Source organism: Mytilus californianus, unplaced genomic scaffold (assembly GCF_021869535.1).
Source record: "Mytilus californianus isolate M0D057914Y unplaced genomic scaffold, xbMytCali1.0.p SCAF_6, whole genome shotgun sequence".
Taxonomy (NCBI): Eukaryota; Metazoa; Mollusca; class Bivalvia; order Mytilida; family Mytilidae; genus Mytilus; species Mytilus californianus.
In genome coordinates this window covers 46,196,779-46,222,484 of record NW_026262712.1, presented here as the reverse complement: position 1 = coordinate 46,222,484, position 25,706 = coordinate 46,196,779, and the positions used below count along the sequence as shown (strand labels likewise).

General features: G+C 32.2%; 1 protein-coding gene and 1 long non-coding RNA gene across 4 annotated transcripts in view; both read left to right on the top strand.

Moving 5' to 3' along the window:
* The window catches only part of LOC127706456 (uncharacterized), a 348,407-nt gene that overhangs the window by 161,163 nt on the left and 161,538 nt on the right, over window positions 1-25,706 (top strand). The gene's annotated exons all lie outside the window — the stretch shown is intronic.
* Window positions 6,641-24,916, top strand: LOC127706432 (transcription intermediary factor 1-beta-like). 2 transcript variants are annotated; one of them, XM_052211065.1, is made up of 3 exons: window positions 6,641-6,691; window positions 14,624-15,582; window positions 18,917-24,916. In XM_052211065.1, exons 2-3 carry the CDS (start codon window positions 14,628-14,630, stop codon window positions 19,240-19,242), a joined length of 1,281 nt encoding a protein of 426 aa, XP_052067025.1. In that variant the 5' UTR covers window positions 6,641-6,691; window positions 14,624-14,627; the 3' UTR covers window positions 19,243-24,916. The 2 variants fall into 2 exon arrangements, with proteins under 2 accessions (XP_052067025.1, XP_052067023.1); XM_052211063.1 differs by lacking the exon at window positions 6,641-6,691 and adding an exon at window positions 11,831-11,881.

Genomic DNA, 25,706 nt, shown 5'->3' with positions numbered 1-25,706 from the left:
ATATCGAAACATGTCTCGACCTGGTACGCAGTCAATATTCGCTAATGTAAATGCAAACACTATCCATCTTCATTAGTAACAAGGTAAACTTGTCGGCTTCGACGTGTTAAGATTTGCCTATTCTACATTTAATGTAGTTATTCTAGAGCGAGACGTCCTCCATTTCTCCAACAGGCACCATTTGGGAACACAGCAGCATGTAGTACCAGTGAATGCTTGTCAGCATTGTTGCTATATAATATAGCTGCACGTCGAACCAGTTAATGAATGTCAGTGTTGTTTCTGTATAATGTTTGAAGGCCATATTATTGTGTCGCTTATAGTAGAAGAAGCACCTCTTCTTGTTGTTTGTGATTATCTTTTATCCTTTTTGAGAAAAATCAGCATTTGCTACTCATTCTGACTTGTTTTCGTTTTAAATCTAATTTAACGAAAAAAAAAATCATTTTTCGGGTAAAATAATTTCCCTTAAGCCTTAAAATTTTTTAATATATTCATCATAATTGCATTGCAATTACAATCCAATGCTCAGCATGTAATTACATGAATGCCAAGCTTCATTCTTTGTTTTTTCTTATCTAACTATATTATTTTGAATATAGACCCATAGAAAAATTAGGTAAAAACGGCAAGTTGAAAAGATATTCCACTTTGAGAATAATATGTGTCAGTTTTCATAAACTCTTTCTTCGAATAAAAGATTATGTTCACAGATATGTGTGTTGTGGTATTAGGAAAGTAGCAAACAGTCGGATAATAATGTCCTTTTACAGGGAAATACGTAGATGTATCTAAATTAATTCAAAACCACAATTTTTCCAAAGTATTATTCATTAAGATAATTATTTTAATTCTGTTTAGGGGATTTCGTAAAGGAAAAACGTTTTTCAGTATCACACTAATAATCTGCAATGAGTGAATTATTTTTATGTTATCGTCGTTTTTTCCCAACAAAAGTATCACATCATTTTTATTAAGGTATGTTTCACATCATAAAATGTTTTTCCAATTTCCTATTATTGCTCTACTATTTAAATTACCCCTTTTCTTTACTTTTTCAAAAATTCTTTTTTCAGCATAGGGTAACTATTACTTGCTAAGTAGATCTTGAACAGATACATTTTTGTATTTGATAATGAATCAAATTATTGAAATTGGTATTTTTTTTTATGTATATAGTAAATAAAATGAAATAAACCACTATTAGATAAGGCTAATGTAACTACCTGTGATCATTTTTAACCTTGAGATATCCACGGTGGGTAAGGTTGTCCTGCCAGAGCACGTTCTGTGCTAATGATTTGGACCTGACTGGTGCTAGTGGGTCCTGATTCTGTGCTGGTGGGTTTGTTTACATTGTATCAGAACTGCAATTTTTTCTCTGATACGTCCTAAGTACCATGCGAGGTATATTACAACGATTTTTTTTTTTTGCAAAAGTCGTGCAAATTCGCCAAACTAAATTGTCCTGATGACGTGCTGGTGATTAGAAAAACGGTCCTGGTTCTGTGCACCTATGTTCTTGTTCTTTGCCTTTATATTTAAGTTAAAAGTGGCAAATATTCAAGATGATTGATGCAGAAAAAAGTATAATTGATAAAAAATATACCTAGCATATCTTGTGTGGATATTTAATATGAGCAAAGTTGAGTCTATTTTGTTTTAATTTGATTTTGGAGAAGGGTAAGATCTTTTCTGTTAAGGTGTTTTAGGCATTTTTAAACTTTTGTTAACTGTTATTTTGAAAATATATGTGCCGTTAACTGACTAGTTATCTGTTTTCTAAAAATTGACATTGTTGTGAACTGAAAAAATGACCCCTGTTAACTGTTTTTTTTTTGTTTTTTTTTTTTTATTTTTGAATTCACTGTTTTCTGTTTTCTCATTTAAGATCATCTAAATTGCTGTTATGGGTTATCAATATTTTAAATTTACTGTTATTTGTATTGAGCAAAATAAAAATCATTGACTTTTTAATGCAAACCCCTCTTGCCCCCTTTTGAGATAAGAAAATATGCATCTGATTTGCTGGATTACGATCCTTTTGCATGACCATCAAAACAAGGTGTAAAATATCAAATACCTATATAAAAAAGATCATGTGGTATGCTTGCCAATGGACAAATTTCCATTAGAAACCAAATGAAGTAGATGTTAACAACAATACGTCACCGTACGATCTTCAAAAATGACCCGAAATATCAAAATGTAAAAGGTTTTGCATAAAAATGGAGACATAAATATAGAATAAAGGACCTGTTTTTACTAAGTTGATCACGGTTAACTATCAGGTGAGCCTGAACACATCTTAGATGAGTTTAGATAATAAATTCAGTGTAGCCTAAGCCTCCTGGATATTGTTTCTCTGACAAAATTGTACGATACTCTAGATACTTTTCTTTTTATTCAACCAAATGAATCTCAGTCTTGTTTCTGCGCGTAAGAATCATGTGTCCTCAGCAGCTAAAATCAGAATTATTTGTAACAATTTTAGTGTTTACTAAAAGGATGATAATAAAATTGTGTCTTTGTTTTTTTTTTGTTTTTTTGTATAAAGGGAGAGGGAGGTCACGGTGAAAGTTGCTAAGCTTGGAATAGTTTTGTAATTCCAAAATTGTTGATAAAAATAATTTGACGCAGATGATCAAGAACGATTTCATTACTGCAGGTGATAATTTTACCCTGAAAACATTTTCCAAGAGGGGAAGGGGGTTCCCCGTAAGATATAAAACTTGTACTTTAAAAAGAAATGTATGTGTTAGCTATTCAGCATCATTTGCTGTACCTGTAAGCCTTTTGTCAGCATAAAATTATTGTCTGATCTTTTGTCAGGAGGAATTTTCGAAAGTTCAATAAAACACTAAAACAATTATTTAAATATTTCATAGAAGGGCAAACTATATTTGTCAGAGAATGAAGACTAGATAACCTAGATAACACACACAACAATAAGATTTTTAAATTATGCATTTTTAAGATCCAAAAGTGAAGTCTGTTGTCAAGGTTTTTTGATAGAGAATTAAGGGGGAGTTAGTGAACGATGTTTCCTATTTTTTTTTTACATATATTTCATGAATAAAACAAAAACATGCCTAAATTTTATTTGAAAATGAGTGAAAAATGAGTGAACGAAACAAAAATACCAGTAAGAAATACACCTGTAGTTAAATATTTGTAATTTTTGTGTTTCAAACACACCTTCTCTGTAGTAATGACTCATTATAAAGGCATTTCACTGCACCAATTTATTTCAATCTTTGATACTGTGAATTCTCAATGTTATTATATCAACATGTAGCCTTAACATATATAAAAAAATCGAATATAAAGCCAGATATATCATACATTTTTTATATTATACGTTTTTAGGGCAAAACATCAACTCAAATACGCCTGAACGTAAAATGTGTACTCGACTGTCTCTTTACGATAAGATAATTGCCCATTATTAACCCCCCACCCCCATAAAAAAGTACTGTTGCCGGGTGGCTGAGATGCAAATTAATGCGTTTAAAGATCAATACTTTATATTTTCGTGTATGTTTTTTCAGTTTAATTTATAATATGCATCTTAAAGACCCAGAAGTATTTGCACCTACCGAAATCGGTTGTTTTGCTAAATGTGTCTTTAATTAAAAAATTTACAAATGTCTCGTAGCTTCATACTACCAACTGAGTATAAACAAGTATATAAGATGCAAAAAAACTTAAATTATACACCTACATTTAACTTTTAAAGGCCATAGAACAGTTTTAAACAATCCAAATATACAAACTTTATCTAATAAAGAGTTCCATTTGTTTGGTTTAATTTCAACTGGATATCAACCTGTTTCGCTCTAAGCTCACCTGGATCGAGCGGCCGTGTGAGCTATTGACTTGGCGTCCGTAATTAAAAAAAAATCTTCTCTGAAATTACTGGACCAAATGCTACCCAATGAATTTTCCTGAGTGAATCTAGGAAAAACAATTATCATCAACAAACATGACCACTGTTTGTTAAAATATATTCGAGTTGTAGAACTGCAATTTTCAAAAGTTCAAGCAGTTAAATCAAAACATATCGAGTAAAAATATTCAACAGGCCAATGTCTAACTTCTTGCACTTTTCAGAAAATTCAGATCAGATACCGAAACTTGGTCCAGCAACATTTATCAGCAATACAAGATTTTGACAGTTTCCATTTAACACAAATATTATTGTTGCAATTAATCATTTTAAATGCAAAAATACCAGTTGCAGCCTTTGGTTTTTTCATTTATATATGTATATGAATATATGAAGGGCAACAGGGTGTGAAATCCATGACATCTGTAATAAATATTATGCATAGATCTAGAAAAAGACAGATAATTATCACATTTTAAGTAAAAATTTACTCTCTTGAATTCGAAGTTTTTGCAGTTTTGTTTTGTCTAAACAAATTGACACAAAAAATTTATATATTATTGTGGAATTTATTAACTTAAAATGTTGGATACATTGGTAGCACCGGCTACTATGATAATAATCCTGTCAAGTATGAATTGGGTAAAATATTTCAGAAAAGAAGATGAGAATGAGAAAGTTTAAGGGCGGTAGGTGCCACAGGTTACCAACAGCTCACATGGCTCGTCAGGGTGGGAGCTAAAAAGTAGACCAAAGTCCATGAAAATTTTATTTTAAACCTTTATTTATTCGAACAAAGTTATTGAGATTTTGTTAGGGATTTTACCACTTACTGCAAGAATTTGATGCAAAGAAGGTTTGAAGTCTTTCGCCAAAAAATAATAAATTTCTTCTTATCCTATGTTTACCTCCATGCAATCTCCATCCCTTTATGATAAATAAATTGAACTGTAAAATACTACTTAGTATCTTCCAAATGACTTTATAATGTCTGATGTATACATATTTATGACAATAGCTGTTGTGAGCACAAGATTCACTGCAACGTTTCAAAATTCTGCTAAATTTTAATCTCAGAGAACATGGTTTATCTATTAGTTGAAAATGCGACTTTGAACTAGCTTTCAGTAGCTGCGAGTACTCTTGGTTCAATAATTTGTGCCTTTATGTTATTATTTTTTGTTGTTACATAACGGTACCAATAAAAGGGGAAAAAGAGGAGGAGTTGGGTGATTGGAGGTGGGTAGGGGTTGGGTTGGTGGAGGGTTCTGGGGTGTAAGTAGGTGGGGAGGGGGTGGAGAGCGTAAAGAAACATGTTAAGCCCTGTCACGAGTGCTTAAAACCACTGGTTGTCGCTGGTTGCTATCTGGCATATTTGTTTTTTGTTCAAATTTGTATTTTAAATCAGGCCGAAGGTCTTCATTTTTTAATCGTTTTCATTTTTATAGCTAGTATTCGTTATGGTTTTTGCTCGATGTTGAAGGTCATACTTCGACTTGCTATTGTTCACCTCTTGTTCTATTATAGCAAGTTTTTATAAGTCATGTATGAAAAGCAAGTCTAGGTCGTTTTTTTTATCCAGTCGAAATGAATTGGAGACAATGTATATATTAAGGAAGAAATTAGAGGTACTAGTAGTTAGATCATCTCACCTCGTATATTTACAGAAATTATTTAGTCAAACGTTTATTGTCGTTATAAATGTCGCTTAACCTTAAGCACCTTTTAAAACTATTTTAGTTAGCATATTATGTTGAGAATCATCAATTTAAGGGCATTTAATATCTTAAATAAAATTATTCTAATTAGATATATTTTCATCTGATATTGGACGGAAGATGTTGCCCTTTTGTGTAATATAAGTTTCAATTATTTGAAAACGCTTATTAAACAGCCAAATGGATGCACAAAAGTAAAAATAGGAGTCACAGATCCGATTGAATACAATTCTCTGTCCAATTTTACTGATTCTGTAACGTTTGTTTCAAATAGGACCAACTTTTTACCAAAAATCACCAGCACCGTATCAGGACCCACTAGCACAATGCCAGGACCCACCAGCACAGAATCAGGACATGTCTAAACTGAGAAAATGCACAACTTTAATAAATTGCACAGGTTTTTCAAGAAATCATTTTTTTTCCGTGTGGATTTGGGTATAGAAAGCGGACTCCAGGAGCTTTTTTGTTTTATTTTTCAGTTCTTAAATTTCTAAAAATGAACAGTTTTGTGTTACGCTTACTGAAACAGTTTAGAGGGTCACAATTTTAATTGTTTGCCTATGAACCCATAAGAAACAAAATTAAATCATCCCAACTCCATTTTTTTTTCGAGAAAACGTCAAAAATCATTATTTTCGTCTTTGTTTACAAATTTTCAATGATCACCAGCACCAGTCAGGGCCAAATCACCAGCACAGAATGTTCTCTCGCAGGAAACCTTACCCACCGTGATATCTTCTAATCAAAAGGGTATCTATTGTCGTATTTATGTGTGTAATGTGTTTTTCTCGATTAGTCTCCGAACATCCCTAATAAAACAACGATATGCTTTTGTTACGTCCTTGTCTTCAAATCATTTAACAAGGACACGTTATTTAAAAAAACATTGTTAAAGTTGAATATTTGTGCTTCCTTGTACTGTTTTGTTATTTTAACAGAAAGTACGTTATCTTTATTGAATGATTAAATCTATATTCACTTGAAGTAATTAAAGTTTCTTCCTTTTAAAGACATGGGTCATATGACAAAATATTGTTGTTCTTCCTTGTCGATAGAACACGGTGGTAGCATTAAGTGATAGGTAAATATTAACTATTCCTCATAATTTTAATTTGTTAAACTTGTTAAATTAAAACCATCACATTCCTTCATTAACATTATGCATAAAAGTTAGGACTCGATTCATAATCACCTAAGTATATTTCGAACTTTAGGAATTTCATACAGTTTTTAAAAATTACAAATATTCCGATTGATCTAGAATTATGTCTCATATTCTAAACTAGTAAACAGATTAACAATATCCATCGACATAGATGAGAACTAACATGTTTAAAGAATAGCTGTTTTCTAAAAATTGACATTGTTGTGAACTGAAACAATGTTAATTGTTTTTTTTTTTTTTTTTTTTTTATTTTTGAATTCACTGTTTTCTGTTTTCTCATTTAAGATCATTTAAATTGCTGTTATGGGTTATCAATATTTTAAATTTACTGTTATTTGTATTGAGCAAAATAAAAATCATTGACCTTTTAATGCAAACCCCTCTTGCCCCCTTTTGAGATAAGAAAATATGCATCTGATTTGCTTGATTACGATCATTTTGCATGACCATCAAAACAAGGTGTAAAATATCAAATACCTATATAAAAAAGATCATGTGGTATGCTTGTCAATGGACAAATTTCCATTAGAAACCAAATGAAGTAGATGTTAACAACAATACGTCACCGTACGATCTTCAACAATGACCCGAAATATCAAAATGTAAAAGGTTTTGCATAAAAATGGAGACATAAATATAGAATAAAGGACCTGTTTTTACTAAGTTGACCACGGTTAACTATCAGGTGAGCCTGAACACTTCTTAGATGAGTTTAGATAATAAATTCAGTGTAGTCTAAGCCTCCTGGATATTGTTTCTCTGACAAAATTGTACGATACTCTAGATACTTTTCTTTTTATTCAAACAAATGAATCTCAGCCTTGTTTCTGCGCGTAAAAATCATGTGTCCTCAGCAGCTAAAATCAGAATTATTTGTAACAATTTTAGTGTTTACTAAAAGGATGATAATTATATTGTGGCTTTGTTTTGTTTTTGTAAAAAAGGGAGAGGGAGGTCACGGTGAAAGTTGCTAAGCTTGGAATAGTTTTGTAATTCCAAAATTGTTGATAAAAATAATTTGACGCAGATGATCAAGAACGATTTCATTACCGCAGATGATAATTTTATCCTGAAATCATTTTCCAAGAGGGGAAAGGGGGGGAGGGGTCCCGTAAGATATAAAACTTGTACTTTAAAAGAAAAATGTATGTATTAGCTATTCAGCATCATTTGCTGTACCTGTAAGCCTTTTGTCAGCATAAAATTATTGTCTGATCTTTTGTCAGGAGGAATTTTCGAAAGTTCAATAAAACACTAAAACAATTATTTAAATATTTCATGGAAGGGCAAACTATATTTGTCAGAGAATGAAGACTAGATAACCTAGATAACACACACAACAATAAGATTTTTAAATTATGCATTTTTAAGATCCAAAGGTGAAGTCTGTTGTCAAGGCTTTTTTATAAAGAATTAAGGGGGAGTTAGTGAACGATGTGTCCTATTTTTTTTTTTACATATATTTCATGAATAAAACAAAAACATGCCTAAATTTTATTTGAAAATGAGTGAAAAATGAGTGAACGAAAAAAAAATACCAGTAAGAAATACACCTGTAGTTCAATATTTGTAATAGCACGAAGATTTTAATTTTTGTGTTTCAAACACACCTTCTCTGTAGTAATGACTCATTATAAAGGTATTTCACTGCACCAATTTATTTCATTTTTTGATACTGTGAATTCTCAATGTTATTATATCAACATGTAGCCTTAACATATATAAAAAAATCAAATATAAAGCCAGATATATCATACATTTTTTATATTATACGTTTTCAGGGCAAAACATCAACTCAAACACGCCTGAACGTAAAATGTGTACTCGACTGTCTCTTTACGATAAGATAATTGCCCATTTTTAGACACCCCCCTAAAAAAATACTGTTGCCGGGTGGCTGAGATGCAAATTAATGAGTTTAAAGATCAATACTTTATTTTTTCGTGTATGTTTTTTCAGTTTAATTTATAATATGCATCTTAAAGACCCAGAAGTATTTGCACCTACCAAAATCGGTTGTTTTGCTAAATGTGTCTTTAATTAAAAAATTTACAAATGTCTCGTAGCTTCATACTACCAACTGAGTATAAACAAGTATATAAGATGCAAAAAACCTTAAATTATACACCTACATTTAACTTTTAAAGGCCATAAAACAGTTTTAAACAATCCAAATATACAAACTTTATCTAATAAAGAGTTCCATTTGTTTGGTTTAATTTCAACTGGATATCAACCTGTTTCGATCTAAGCTCACCTGGATCGAGCGGCCGTGTGAGCTCTTGACTTGGCGTCCGTAATTAAAAAAAATCTTCTCTGAAATTACTGGACCAAATGTTACCCAATGAATTTTCCTGAGTGAATCTAGGAAAAACAATTATCAACAACAAACATGACCACTGTTTGTTAAAATATATTCGAGTTGTAGAACTGCAATTTTCAAAAGTTCAAGCAGTTAAATCAAAACATATCGAGTAAAAATATTCAACAGGCCAATGTCTAACTTCTTGCACTTTTCAGAAAATTCAGATCAGATACCGAAACTTGGTCTAGCAAAATTTATTAGCAATACAAGATTTTGACAGTTTCCATTTAACACAAATATTATTGTTGCAATGAATCATTTTAAATGCAAAAATACCAGCTGCAGCCTTTGGTTTTTTTCATTTATATATATATATGAATATAAAAAGGGCAACAGGGTGTGAAATCCATGACATCTGAAATAAATACTATGCATAGATCTAGAAAAAGACAGATAATTATCACATTTTAAGTAAAATTTACTCTCTTGAATTCGAAGTTTTTGCAGTTTTGTTTTGTCTAAACAAATTGACACAAAAAATTTATATATTATTGTGGAATTTATTAACTTAAAATGTTGGATACATTGGTAGCACCGGCTACTATGATAATAATCCTGTCAAGTATGAATTGGGTAAAATATTTCAGAAAAGAAGATGAGAATGAGAAAGTTTAAGGGCGGTAGGTGCCACAGGTTACCAACAGCTCACATGGCTCGTCAGGGTGGAAGCTAAAAAGTGGACCAAAGTCCATGAAAATTTTATTTTAAACCTTTATTTATTCGAACAAAGTTATTGAGATTTTGTTGGGGATTTTACCACTTACTGCAAGAATTTAATGCAAAGAAGGTTTGAAGTCTTTCGCCAAAAAATACTATAAATTTCTTCTTATCCTATGTTTACCTCCATGCAATCTCCATCCCTTTATGATAAATAAATTGAACTGTAAAATACTACTTAGTATCTTCCAAATGACTTTATAATGTCTGATGTATACATATTTATGACAATAGCTGTTGTGAGCACAAGATTCACTGCAACGTTTCAAAATTCTGCTAAATTTTAATCTCAGAGAACATGGTTTATCTATTAGTTGAAAATGCGACTTTGAACTAGCTTTTAGTAGCTGCGAGTACTCTTGGTTCAATAATTTGTGCCTTTATGTTAATATTTTTTGTTGTAACACCAATATACCAATAAAAACGGAAAAGGAGGAGGAGTTGGGTGATTGGAGGTGGGTAGGGGTTGGGTTGGTGGAGAGTTCTGGGGTGTAAGTAGGTGGGGAGGGGGTGGAGAGCGCAAAGAAACATGTTAAGCCCTGTCACGAGTTCTTAAAACCACTGGTTGTCGCTGGTTGCTTTCTGGCATATTTGTTTTTTGTTCAAATTTGTATTTTAAATCAGGCCGAAGGTCTTCATTTTTTAATCGTTTTCATTTTTATAGCTATTATTCGTTATGGTTTTTGCTCGATGTTGAAGGTCATACTTCGGCTTGCTATTGTTCACCTCTTGTTCTATTATAGCAAGTTTTTATAAGTCATGTATGAAAGGCAAGTCTAGGTCGTTTTTTTATCCAGTCGAAATGAATCGGAGACAATGTATATATTAAGGAAGAAATTAGAGGTACTAGAAGTTAGATCGTCTCACCTCGTATATTTACAGAAATTATTTAGTCAAATGTTTATTGTCGTTATAAATGTCGCTTAACCTTAAGCACCTTTTAAAACTATTTTAGTTAGCATATTATGTTGAGAATCATCAATTTAAGGGCATTTAATATCTTAAATAAATTATTCTAATTAGATATGTTTTCATCTGATATTGGACGGAAGATGTTGCCCTTTTGTGTAATATAAGTTTCAATTATTTGAAAACGCTTATTAAACAGCCAAATGGATGCACAAAAGTAAAAATAGGAGTCACAAATCCGATTGAATACAATTCTCTGTCCAATTTTACTGATTCTTCCACGTTTGTTTCAAATAGGACCAACTTTTTACCAAAAATCACCAGCACCGTATCAGGACCCACTAGCACAATGCCAGGACCCACCAGCACAGAATCAGGACATGTCTAAACTGAGAAAATGCACAATGTTAATAAATTGCAAAGGTTTTTCAAAAAATCATTTTTTTTTTTCGTATGGATTTGGGTATAGAAAGCGGACTCCAGGAGCTTTTTTGTTTTATTTTTTCAGTTCTAAAATTTCTAAAAATGAACAGTTTTGTGTTACGCTTACTGAAACAGTTTAGAGGGTCATAATTTTAATTGTTTGCCTATGAACCCATAAGAAACAAAATTAAATCATCCCAACTATTTCCTTCCATTTTGTATTCGAGAAAACGTCAAAAATCATTATTTTCGTCTTTGTTTACATATTTTCAATGATCACCAGCACCAGTCAGGGCCAAATCACCAGCACAGAATGTTCTCTCGCAAGAAACCTTACCCACCGTGATATCTCCTAATCAAAAGGGTACCTATTGTCGTATTGTGTGTAATGTGTTTTTCTCGATTAGTCTCCGAACATCCCTAATAAAACAACGATATGCTTTTGTTACGTCCTTGTCTTCGAATCATTTAACAAGGACACGTTATTTAAAAAAACATTGTTAAAGTTGAATATTTGTGCTTCCTTGTACTGTTTTGTTATTTTAACAGAAAGTACGTTATCTTTATTGAATGATTAAATCTATATTCACTTGAAGTAATTAAAGTTTCTTCCTTTTAAAGACATGGGTCATATGACAAAATATTGTTGTTCTTCCTTGTCGATAGAACACGGTGGTAGCATTAAGTGATAGGTAAATATTAACTATTCCTCATAATTTTAATTTGTTAAACTTGTTAAATTAAAACCATCACATTCCTTCATTAGCATTATGCATAAAAGTTAGGACTCGATTCATAATCAACTTAGTATATTTCGAACTTTAGGAATTTCATACAGTTTTCAAAAATTACAAATATTCCGATTGATCTAGAATTATGTCTCAAATTCTAAACTAGTAAACAGATTAACAATATCCATCGACATAGATGAGAACTAACATGTTTAAAGAATAGCTAATATTTTATATTTGTTATCTAATACAAAATGAAGGAATAGGAAAGTCTTTACGAAAACCAGACTTTGTTCGAAAGAGCTGTGCTCGATAACTAAATCGTAACTCTTATTAGGTTACAAATAATAATTTCGATCTTATGTGTTAATCTGATGCTGTTTATGGTTTTCCACATCCACTTTAGGTTTACTCGAAAACACCAATTTTGGTTTCATAGCGTAATTAAAAGACAATAAATATTACAATGAGTAGATTTTCTTTCCCATTTTAACAGATCCATCTCCAAAAATTGGGTTAGCCATTGCATTTATTTTCATTGTTGAGCTCAGCCTGAACTATTGGTGAAACAAAATGTTCATAACAAAAATGATTACAAGTTTAAAGACGTCACAGCAGAGCTCTATCAGAACATACAAAAGGATGAAAACTTGATGAAAAACCTCTTCATTTACATAAAACAAACAAGGCACATTTTAACCTCTGTGTTGCAATAATAGGTGTGAAAAGCATAAGTATATATACATGAATACATGGATCCGTTGATTGATTCACGACCAATGGCAAATTCTACCTGCATATTTTGTCTCAAATTGGGAATGGAAACGGGGAATGTGTCCAAGAGACAACAATCCGACCAAAGCGCAGCAAACAGCCAAAGGCCAACAACGAGTCTTCAACAAAGCTAGGATTCCCGCGTCCTGCGGCGGTCGTCAGCTGGCCCTTAAACAAAAATGTGAACTAGTTCATAGAAAATGGACGTCACATTTAACTGCAAGAAATATAAATGAAACGAAATTAAAGAATCATACAAGACTATAATAATGGCCAGAGGTTCCTGATTTGACACAAGCGCAAAACTTCTGCGGAGTTGAACATGTGTTGTGAGGTTTCAACTCTCCCCCGATACCTCTAGCCAATGTAGAATAAACAAACACACATCAATATGCACAGTAAAGCTCAGTTTAAAAGATGTCATAGTCCAATGTTATAATAGGTAACAGAAGATACTGAGCAAAATGACAATGATAACATGAATTAACAAAAATCTACTAGGAGTTACTGATCTAGACCTCAATTAAACTGATTGAAAGATTATGTCATCATCATATGAAAATCAAGCAGAATCCCTCCCGTTAGGGGTTTAGTATCATACCATTATAAAATGTACGAGAAGAGCATAACCCGTAGCATGCCGAAAACTGGTTTTAGAATAAATTTAGTCTGCCACAATATATTCGCAGTGTCTTTCTAAATATCAAGTGGCAAATATTTCATGCATATTCAGGACAAGACATTGTTAACAATTAATAATTAAAGCAATTAGGTAACTGTTATTTGTTTTTCATAGTCTGAGTACTATTTATCTATCATATATGTTGAATTCGAGTTAGAATATAAGTTGAATTCGAGTTAGAATATAAGTTGAATTCGAATTAACCTCGTCCCTACTACGTGAGTCAGGCGAAGCAAATGATTTTCTGGACTTTTCTTCAATTTTTATAGTTTGCAAGTCCGTAAAAGTTAAATGATAAGTTATTTTGTATATTCAAAGACCTCCGAGCAAACTAGCTATTAAAACCTATACCGGCGAGGAAGTGTCAACAATGTCTCATGATAAAAACTATTGTGCCTTTCTATTTATTTACTTTTCATTCTAAATCGTCTTAGGTTTATTGTAATTCACATACCACGCAAGTCTACTTTATCAAGAAACCTCTATTGTATTTGCACTACAATCAACATTGACACCATCTAAATTGTTTGTGTTATTCAAATATAATTGTAACTATAAAATTTCTCAATAAGAAAGGAAAAATTTAATACTTATTCAATATTTGAGGTAGAGAAGTAAAGTTAGATATAGCATGTATTGATAACAAATATATTTGTTTAAACAAATGAAGAAAAACATCTAGGTAACTTTTCTCATTAAACCATCAAACGTTGCTTTAAAAATATTTAAAATTGAGAATGGAAATGGGGAATGTGTCAAAGAGACGAAAACCCGACCAAAGCAGAAAAACAGCCCAAGGCCACCTATGGATCTTTAACCCAGCGAGAAAATCCGGCACCCTGGAGGCGCACTTCAGCTGGCCCCTAAACAAAAATGTGTATTAGTTCAGTGAAAATGGACGCCTCACTAAACTCCAAAACATATAAATGAACTAAAAGTCAAAAACATACAAGATTAACCAAGACTAGAGGCTCCTAGTAAGCAAAAGTGTGTACTAGTTCGTAGAAAATGGACGTCAAACTACACATATGAATTAACCGAAAATTGAATAAAAAAACCCAAACAAGACAAGTAATATGGCCAGAGGTTCCTGATTTGGGACAGGCGCACATCTAAATTTTGGTCTTTCAGATTGTTTAACAGTTCCTCTATCACTATTTGAACCCTACGTGTTACACCTTGCAACTAATAGATATCAGGTATAAATTGCAACCAGTGTGTCACTATTACAAATAAATGTTTTACAGGAAAATGGCAAGTGAATCCCCTGCATGTGGCATCTGCCATTCCATACATATTTCTAAACCATCTACAGCATGGTGTTTTGAATGTAATAAAGGACTCTGTGAGGAATGTAAAGAACATCATATCCTGAAAAAAGCATCGAAAAGTCATGGTTTTATACCTGTAAACGAATTTCAAAAGTTACCTGTAAGTGTCCTTCAAATTGAAGAATCCTGCAAATCACATAGTGAACGATACCAAGCTTACTGTCATAAACACGAGTGTTCTTGTTGTTCAAAGTGTCTCATAGGTGACCATAAGAACTGCAAAGATCTCACAGATATAAACGATGTTGTCTGCAGAATAAAGTCGTCCAACATGATGTTAGAAATCGAAAAGTCAATGCGGGAACTTACTGATAATTTACAAAGAATTAAACAAAAACGTGCAGGAAATCTATCATCTCTAAAATTACACAGACAGACGATTGAAAAGGAAATTCAGATAGCTAGGCATACAGTTAATGAACATTTCGATCGTCTTGAAAGAAAATTATTGAAAGAACTCCAAATTATTGAACATGATGAAAGAAAGAAAATTAGCAAAATTTTGGCATCTGTAGAGCGGAAAGAAAAGGAGATAGATGAATTTCAAATAAGCCTTGCAATAATAAAGCAGCATGCATCCGACCTACAAACGTTCCTTATCAGCAAACAGATTGAACATGAACTGACGGATACAGAAAGCCTCATACAGTCCATACAAAATAGCAATGAACTATCAGATGTCATCATCTCTTTTCAAACCAATGATCTGATGAAAAGTCTCGAAAATATTAGTAAATTTGGGAAAATTGTTGTTCAGACCAGTCAAAGTGATATCTCATTAGTGAGACAGAAAATCAAACAGGCACAGGCCAAAGTTGATATTGTCACCGAGTGCAACCCTGATCATCAGTATGAAACGATAAAAAATGAGGAAGGTTTGTTGAAACAATATTTGAGTTTTTGATAATGTCCCTTCCTCAATACCCCTTTTGTAAACACAGATTTTCCTTACAAATCGCACTAATTGACGGATCATTACGATTTAACCACATTAACGACCTACATGTATTTAAGAGTTGTTACGATTTAATTAACAAGATTTCACGTTTCAATAAGGATTATTACGACGATTTTAAATTATACTGCAAAATTGCCCGATTTCTTACGAGTTGTCAAAGTTATCTACGAGTAACTTACGTGCATTTTACGGACTTTTAACGAATTGTTAAGAGAAAAGCACGGAATGGTACTTTTCATCTAAGGCTTAATATGTTAGCTACGATCTATTTACGTGTCGTTATGAATAATTACGAATTAGTCATGGGAATTTATTAGTCCTAACGATGTTTGCCAAGCAAATTGTCATCCCGAGTGACTACATAGCACAAGAGATGTGTTTTCTACGACTTCTTGATTCAAACTGAAAATGAAGTTTTCGATTTTGCAACTTTTATACCTTTCTCCATTCGTAAACAATGCTTAAGAATACTTTACATATTCGTATCTATTATCAAACTACACGTAAAATGCTCAAGATAACTTGTAACAATCTGTTAAGTCATCGTTACACGACCCGAATTAAAAAACAAAAACAACACATTAAAAGAGGGACGAGAGATACCAGAGGGACATTCAAACTCATAGATCGAAAACAAACTGACAACGCCATGGCCAAAAATAAAAAGACAAACAGACAAATAATAGTACAGATGACACAACATAGAAAACTAAAGACTAAGCAACACGAACCCCACCATAAAATTACATTAACAAAGCATAAAAAAGGAAGAATTTGTTCACGGATTCTTGCAAACAGTTTAAGGATGATTACGTGTTTTTGCTCGAGGTTTAGGATACTTGTGAATTGTTACGAGTTTTTATGGAAAGATAGGTGGATAGTTGCCAGAAGATTTTTTGCATTTTAAAACTTGCCTTTCCTTTCACGGATCCCTAAGAGCGAGTTACCAATGGATACTATCGAGTTCTCTACGGATGCCTGCGATTGACTACGAATAGGTGATTCATAAAGACCCGCAAGAAAAAATTTCGTTTTTGAAGAATCAATAGAATCAATTCTTTGAATGAGGCTTTTTACAGTATTATATATATATTTGGCGAATTAAAACTTGCTTACAAAACTTAGATTAGTAGATTAAAGTATAATAGATTAGCAAAGAACATAGCTATCTACATGATATATGTATTTCAAAATACATACTTACACTAGCATCTACTATTCTTGAGTCAAATACCTTTTATAATCACATCTTTTTTATTTGAGATTGGCTTGAAGGTCGTAAAGCTTCCAACTCATGTTTGTTGTTTTAATAAACTCATGACCTAGTAATACATCGTCACAAATTGAACAAATATTATAGCCATGACACTCGTGAGTAAATTTACAAAGCATTAAAAGAGGGACGAAAGATACCAGAGGGACAGTCAAACTCATAGATCGAAAACAAACTGACAACGCCATGGCCAAAAATAAAAAGACAAACAGACAAATAATAGTACAGATGACACAACATAGAAAACTTAAGACTAAGCAACACGAACCCCACCAAAAACTGGGGGTGATCTCAGGTGCTCCGGAAGGGTAAGCAGATCCTGCTCCACCTGTGGCACCCGTCGTGTTGCTTATGTTATTACAAATCTGGTAAGTAGTCTAATTCGGTAGGTCACATTCGTGAAAAGGGAAGGGTATTGTAGTTACGACATAAGGAACATATCCGATATCATCTGTGAAACGGTTATTCCATAACGGTCAACCAACTCGTGATGGCGACCGTAAAATTTACGAAAAGGATGACTTCAACTTCACCATTTGGAACTCTTGGTTTAATAGCTTCCTTGTGAGCAGCAATCCTCTATCAAGGAAATCATTAAACTACATTAATGAACTCCATTTTACAAACAACTATTAATAAACTAATAAAAAGATTACTCAGGTTGTAAATATCTGCTAAATTGAAAAGTCAAGGAAAAATTTTCTACTATGAAATTAAGAGCACGGAACAGAACCCCTCGCTCTAAAGTTCATAGTATCTACCTTTCCATAGACTAACCATTATTCTAGTATGACGTGCTTCTTTGAAAATCAAAACTATACATATTAGTGACTGTTACTATTACCTCCCATGTAAATCGAGATGTATCGTAACCTATGTGCAAACGCTATGTGGATTTCGTTGTGTTCTATTTGAAATTGAAAAAGAAACTACAAAACCAATATTCTCGTTATAATGCATAATAAAAAGATTTCATGCATAAGATCTCTAAAAATGTATATAATCAAATTAAAATAAAACCTGCAAAATTTCATGCGTGATCTTGGCGCAATTAATGTCATGTCAAAATATTGCGTCATACGAATGAAAACTCTCAAGCTGAAAATTATTCTATTACGAGTACGCTCCAAATACGGAAAAATATCGAATTAAAATGGAGTTTTTAGGTAGGTGTTGTTTCATTTCTATTTTATTGCATCATTCGCACATTCAAGGATTTAACCAAGTCAACATTGCGGTTCACTCATTAGTTACGACATGTCAACTGTGGATTTGACAGTAAAAAGTAGCCAATGAAAAAAAAACTATTTTTGGTAAAAAATTATAAAGATTGAACACATTTTAGTAGTGGTCATTTCAGACATAATTCATGAAAGCCTAGGATTTATCTTATATGTGTATCTTTAATCTTACAGGGGTAAAATAGAACAGCCATACACACAGCAATCTTACCTTCGCTTCAGTTTTTCAATTTACCGTATTTGTCCTATAAGAATCGAAATAATTCAATGTCATGCAAACAATCAATATGTTATAATTTTCACTTGGCCTGGGCAGTAATGTTCATAAATATTATCCCTCGCTGACGCTCGAGATAAAACTCAAATATAACGCCCCCAGGCCTGTGTGAAAATTTCCAACAAATCTATGGCTTGCATGAATTATATCTTAAATAAAAACTGGCATTTGAACATGAAGTATTGTAATATATGGATGGTAAGGGATAACATTAACATTAAAAAAAATAAAATGCATATTACTATGCAGAAAATTTATCTAAAAGTAATAGTTTTGACTCAAATTTAATATTCATAATATGTAAACTGTTACCATAAATATAGGTATTAAATAGATGATTTTTACATTATACAAAATAGTCACAAAAATCACTCTGTTACATAATAATAACGATTGTTTATTTCAAATGTACCTTTACTTTCATGGAATTGCACTGCAGATTACTTGTCTTTCATTTCAGATTCTTGTTTCATTGTAACTGTGAAACCAGCGCATGATGCCTTGAAATTTGGATTAAATGGGCAATACAGGCTGTGCATTACGCCAAGTGGTTTTATATTAGAAGACATTGAGAAAAAGACAACAAAATGCTGTTGGGCATTTAAAATAGTACGAAAATTTGGAAAAAGAGGAATTAAAAATGAATTTGAAATCACTGTAGGGAGAAGGAATGTTTTAGGTGAAGGTACTGTCGTTTTGTTGTGTAGTTCAAAGGATGAACCAGATCAAATTTCCCGCATTGCACAAACCATTATGGAAGGGATGAAATCAAAGGTAAAACATTGAATTTCGAGGGTAAGGATTAAAATCTAAAACAAAATAATGTCTTTCAGGATGTTTGCTACTCTTGTTTTTGACTCTTTGTCAAACATTCGGAATCTTCTGGTGTTAACTATGTAGTGCCAATAAATTTTTTGCACGCTAACCCTACTTTTCTATTCATTTTTTTGTTACATATCATTTTAAAAGCCTTTTTTGAAAATCTTATAAAATACTTCTTATTTTTTGATAGTTTTTGAAGGAAAATAGGTTCCAATGTTAGATGCATGAAAACTCTAGAGAGAATCATTTCCTGCAAAATTTTCAATTAATTATATCTCAGAAACAAGGACATGGACCTATAATTTTTTTCTGCTTTTATAGTTCAGCTATTTATACTGACGGACTTTAAAAACGCAACACACATTTTGTTGATTTTTTTAACCAGATCATGATTGATCCTCAAATAACTCCAATCATGCTTACCATACTTCTTTCTGTTCAGAAAAATTCAGTATCTGCCTTATCTGAGGTTATTGAACATACCGGATTAGCAAAGTAGCACGAGTTTATTAATGCGAAATTTGAAACTCATAAATGATTTTTGTAAGGCTTTTTTTCTTCGTAAAACATTTTTTTCAATCCATACACACACTTGAGTCAGTTTAAAAATGTTGCATCTCGATATTGTCGAGACTGAGCAACGAAAATCTGAATCAGCCCTTAATAATATTGCAGACAGAAAAACGTGAACGTGCTGTCACCAGAAAATTTGACGTCAGAAACTCGTCTTACCGTTCTTCCAACAACGATATAGGTAGACGGGATTTGTTGATGAGGATCAATGACCAGACCAATATGCAGTGACCACACTACGTCAATAGAATTTGATTACGCAACGTCATTTGCAAGACATGTTTACGGTCGCAACGTCAACTGTTAATCAAATCGCCAATTGCCATGGCAGACAGATTCATCCCAAAAATGTTTCCTATAAACTGAAATGCCAAAAAATCGACTACAGAAAATCATTTAAAGCTATACAGTTTAAACCGCATGATTGCCAAAACACTGTAATGGGGTTTTAGACAATGAATTAATGGATGAAATTTATGTTTATACATTTGTTTAACAAAAATTGCATATTTGAAAATGGGAAATAAAAAGAATAATCTGGTGTTGCGTTTCTAATGTCGGTCAGTATATATATTATCAATGCATAAGTTCTTTTAAAAGCCTTGCTATTATGAAACACAGGAGCGAACATTCTCCAAGACAGATGAAGCTTCGAAAAATTAAATAAATCCTTTGACAAGCCAAAACATTATCACTAAGGTATATCTCATTAATTAACCCGTTTTGCAAGAAAAATTATGAATGCTATGGCTTCCTTTGGCATTTCACTAGGTTATTTTTACTTTTGAAAATATATTTTTGTTTTTGAGCAGCTAAAATCAATTGATAAAAATGTCTTCTAAACATGGTTCAATTATATAGAGTTTGGCAATCTGTGAGTAATTATCCAAAAAATTAAAAAGATGGACATCATGACCAAAAACATAATTATGTAGGAATTTATTATTTACTGCTGTTCCGATGATTTGGTTAAATTGACTTTTCAATAGACAAGTAGGTTTAACCAACTTTCTTACTTTAACAACAAATACAACAAAAATTGCCCCTTTATCTTTCAAAATATGGCTCAGTATATGAAATTTTGAAATCTTAGTCATAATTATTATATTTGATATTTTGGCAATCTTGTTTTAAAAAAATGCCTCAGGTTTCTTTACGCATTCAGAATTATTGCTTTTGCCAAAAAAAACTATTCTTACGGTTTGCATTGTACTTTTTAATTTCCACAAGTTGTTTTGTTTTTTTTTATGACTGAAAATATGTTATATAGCTTCATAAATTGACCAGTTAGTTTCACCAACGTTCTGATTCTGACAATGTTTTGAAAACAAAACAAAAACTACAAACTTAATAATAATTTTGAAATTCAAACATTTAGCAGATGTGAATAAAGCGTCTCTTTATTTCAATTTCTTTTATGCCTAAGTTTAAAAGTCAAAATTTCAAAATGTGAAAAATCTGTTCGATAGTTTGAGATTTCGATACATTATCATGTTTTTTTTAAATCTTTTTATTACTATGTTTACAAGACTGGCACTGTTCACATTTGATACGTCAATGACCTTTCAGAATATCTCTCTTTTGTAAACAGGCTTACAACTTTGATAGTGCATTTTTGAATATTTCAAAGCAGGTATGTTAAATATACCAGAGAGGACAATTATATTTAATATCACAAGATACGGATATAACTGGAACTCACTTCATGTAAATTTGTAAGCAGGAAATCTAGATACTCTGTCAGTCTGCCTTAGTTGAATATGTAAAGGAATCTGGATTAAGATAATAAAGCATGGAAACATAAATATATGTTTTGAAGCTGGACTAAGATCGATGTTCCTGAAAGACTGTATTAATGTGAATAGTATAAACGTTTAATCTTTTACTGAGTATTATACCAACTTTGGACTAACGAAAATATATCAACTTAGACTTGCTGACATTTACACTATAAGATGGAATTATTTTTTATTGTTTATATTGTGTACTATATATTTGCATTTGCTCTAATGTTTTTGTTCATTCCTTAAACCTATAAATTCGAATTTAATTCGGAAAAAAACTTTCAAGTGGAAATGCAACTTAAGGCATTAGCTCATCTGTAGATTAAAATCTAGTTCAAAACCTGATTTGTAATACAGTTCAAGTTGAATTCTTTAAGTTGGGTAAAACGTTTACCTTCAGCATGTTCAGTACGCATGTTACGTCAAACACTGTCATGTCATAGTGTAAACATCTATATCATATTTTATATTGCACCCGTTTTACCTTTTAATCCAATAAAATAGAATACTAGTCACGATGCATTTATGTATAAGATTTCCTTCATGTTGATCAAGATTGCCAATGTTCATGAATTGTTTATCGATTGCGTAAATGATTGGAAATGTTAACGGCGAAATCTAGCTTCCAGATAAATATAAGACCTTAAATGATAAGTTATTTTCTATATATGACCTTAATTATAAAAATAATTTGAGAACAATGTTTGCAATTACTAGTAATTAGATACCAACCTATGGAACGCCACAGCTGTCTTATGTGGAACTCTGATATTACTTTATGTTGTTTTATTATTACTTGATGATATTTTGTCTTTACTTAATATGGTTTTGACATTACGTAATGATGTTTTGATATAACTCAATATGGGATAGTCATTACTTAATGATATTTCGATATTACACGATATGGTTTCGTATTGACTTGATATAGTTTTGTCATTACTCAATATGGGTTTTTCATTACTCGATGTGGTTTCACCATTATTTAATGTGGTTGTGTCATTAATCAATGTGGTTTTACCATTACTTGATGTGAATGTGACTTAACGTTATGTAGTTGTTTCATTACATGATGTGGTTTTGTTATTTTGTAATGATGATTTGCCTATTCTTTATATGGTTTTAACATTACGTAATGATGTTTCAAAATTTGACGATTTTAAACTATATGATGTGTTTGTTTCATTATTTGATATGGTCCTGTCATTCTTTGATGTGGTTATCCCATTACTTGATGAGGAAATATCACGTGACCAATTCGGAAAAACCTGTTCTATTTTTAGATAGATTTCCATGTTGTATGTGCCTTGGATGAGTGTAGCCATCCATCGAATTAGAGTTTGGGTTACTGTTTGAGTTAAACTTTGAGTTAGTCTTCGATTTCGAATTCAAGTCATTATTAGAATTAAAGTTTTAGTTAGCATTGAGTTTCGAGTTGAACTTCGAGTTTGAGTCACATTTAAAGGTAGAGTTCTAGTTACATTAAATTTGAGTCACTTTTTGAGGTAGAGTTTGAGTAAGATTCGAACTTCATTTAGATTAATTAAGATTATGAGTTGAAATTCGAGCTATCTTATATGAGTTCGTAATTAAATTTTCTATCGCGGAACAAGGACTTTTGCTCGGGCTTCCGAAAAGAGGGCTCTGGGGTATGCGTACAAAAGATAAACAATGTTACAGTATACAAAACGCAACATAGAAGTTGAAATAAAGCTAGATGTGGTGTGATTGACAATGAGACAACTATCCACCAGAGTTTAAATGCAATGGATGTAAGAAATCATATATAGGCAACCGTACAGCCTTCAACACACCGTATAGTCAGCTATAAAAGCCCACCATGCACCATGTGAAAAAATTCAAACGAAAAAACAAACGGTCTTATTTATAAATAAACAATCTACAAAAAAAAAAATGACACACATTTATACAACGACAACAATTGAACTTCATGCTCCTGACTTTGGGAAGGTACATAAAGAAAGTGCACGTGGCGGAGTTCAACATGTATGTGAGCGCTAAATCCTAACCTTACATCGGACTGTTACAGTTGTGTAACAGCACAACACGAGAAAAAATGTAAACTAGACAAAGTGATGCCCCCGCACTCAACTCATTTAACCGCTTATACCCCAAAAATTACCAAAAAAGTTCAATTATCTCCCAAAAGAGCAAACGATAATAAAAATAAAAACCCTGACCACATGCACACCTTCAATATATGTACAAACAGCCAGCAGAGTGAAAACTTCCTAGCATTCAAACTGTAGGAGAAGTTATCTAGAAACGCTCTTCTTATGCAAGTAAATTTCCCAAAAAATTACAAAGTTCAACTATCTCCCAAAAGAGCAAATATTAATAACCATTAAACCCTGACCACATGCACACCTTCAATATATGTACAAACAGACAGTAAAGAGAAAACTTCCTAGGATTCAAACTGTAGGAGGAGTTATGCGGAATAACTATATACCCATAATGGGACGGACAGACGGACGGACGGACGGATAGGGGTAAAACAATATGCCCCCCAACTTTCAGTTTTATTTGGCTGATTCAATAGATCGGTATGACTGGGTAATATAAATCCATCGGGTTGATCTCGGATGCTCCAGAAAGGCACCCGTCGTGTTATTCGAGAAAGTACAAACCCAGTGATTTTGGTTTTATTTGGTAGTTTACATTCAAGGAAAAGATGACGGTATTATAGTTACGACCACTGGAACATGTTCGTCGTCACATGTGAAACAAATATTCCAAAAAGTTTATTTTTCAATTAGTGCGAGGTAGATCAGGGAATTCAATTGATTACAAATAAAAGATTGATACTCGTATAAGTTCAAATGATCATTTACGCTAAAAAAAAAATCGGAGAATTCTTATTTTATAGTATTGATGCTTTGTCGCTTAGTCCGAGCCCCCTCCCCCCGTTTCCCTGTAACTTCAGAGTGAGTTGATTTGAAGTGTTTCATTTGTTAACAATAAAGTTCAAGTCTTTTGATTTGTGTCGAGCCTGCAACATCAATGTAGCGGCAGTGAGACACAACAAACCTATATTTCGTCGTCGATAGTGGCGTCGGCGTCTCCATCTCCATTTTTTAATTTCTATTGAGTTTAACCTTTCATTATATATGTTACTAAACATGTATGCCATTATAATATTGTACTTTTAGAATATCATACTGCATTTGTTTACCTCGACTATTGTATCTGTATTTATATTGTATGTTTCTCTGTAAACTTGTATTTAGTTTTTAGAGAATAAAGTATCTATGTATCTATCTATAGATCGTTAGGTTTCTAGTTTTTTACATTTTTCATTTCGGGACCTTTTATAGCTTACTATAGGGTATGGGTTTTGCTCATTGTTGAAAACCATACAGTTTTGTTTTAGTTAAATAAAACCGAACTAAACTGTTTTGACATGATAAATTAGTAAACCTCCATGAAGTGTTTTAAAACTTGTATAAGAGTTATTCCTCAATTTCAAGAAAAAGCATCTACAAAAAAACATTTTTTAAAAAATTTTTTTTTACCGATAAATGTATAGATAAATGTACAGCTGATCAACATGACGCTTTTACACTTACAGCAGCAATATCAGGCGAGACACATGGTTCCGTGGAATATTTTACAAATTTATTACAATAATACTGCTTCCGTTTGAGAACTTAGGATAAAAACAACAGGACCAAGTGGTTTGGGGATATCCCAATTATGTCCGAAATACTGTAAACTTTTTAATACTTTTTTTCTTATTATTGTCTTTCGTTCCCCTTTTTCATACCAAATAACTCTGAACAACCACTCGAACTTTAATTTGAACTTTAACTCAATGGATAGCGATACCCATCCAAAGCACATTAAACAAACGATATATTGAAATCTGTTTAAAAATAGAACATATTTTTTTCCGAATTGGTCACGTGGTTTTACATCATCAAGTAATGGGATAACCACATCAAAGAATGACAGGACCACATCAAATAATGAAACAAACACATCATGTAGTGTAAAATCGTCAAATTTTGAAACATCATTGCGTAATGTTAAAACCATATAAAGAATAGG

Coding starts and splice junctions, on each gene's coding strand:
- LOC127706432 (XM_052211065.1), top strand. CDS start 14,628: ATGGCAAGTGAATCCCCTGCATGTGGCATCTGCCATTCCATACATATT. Junction 15,583..18,916: donor AACGATAAAAAATGAGGAAG/GTTTGTTGAAAC, acceptor CTTTCATTTCAG/ATTCTTGTTTCATTGTAACT.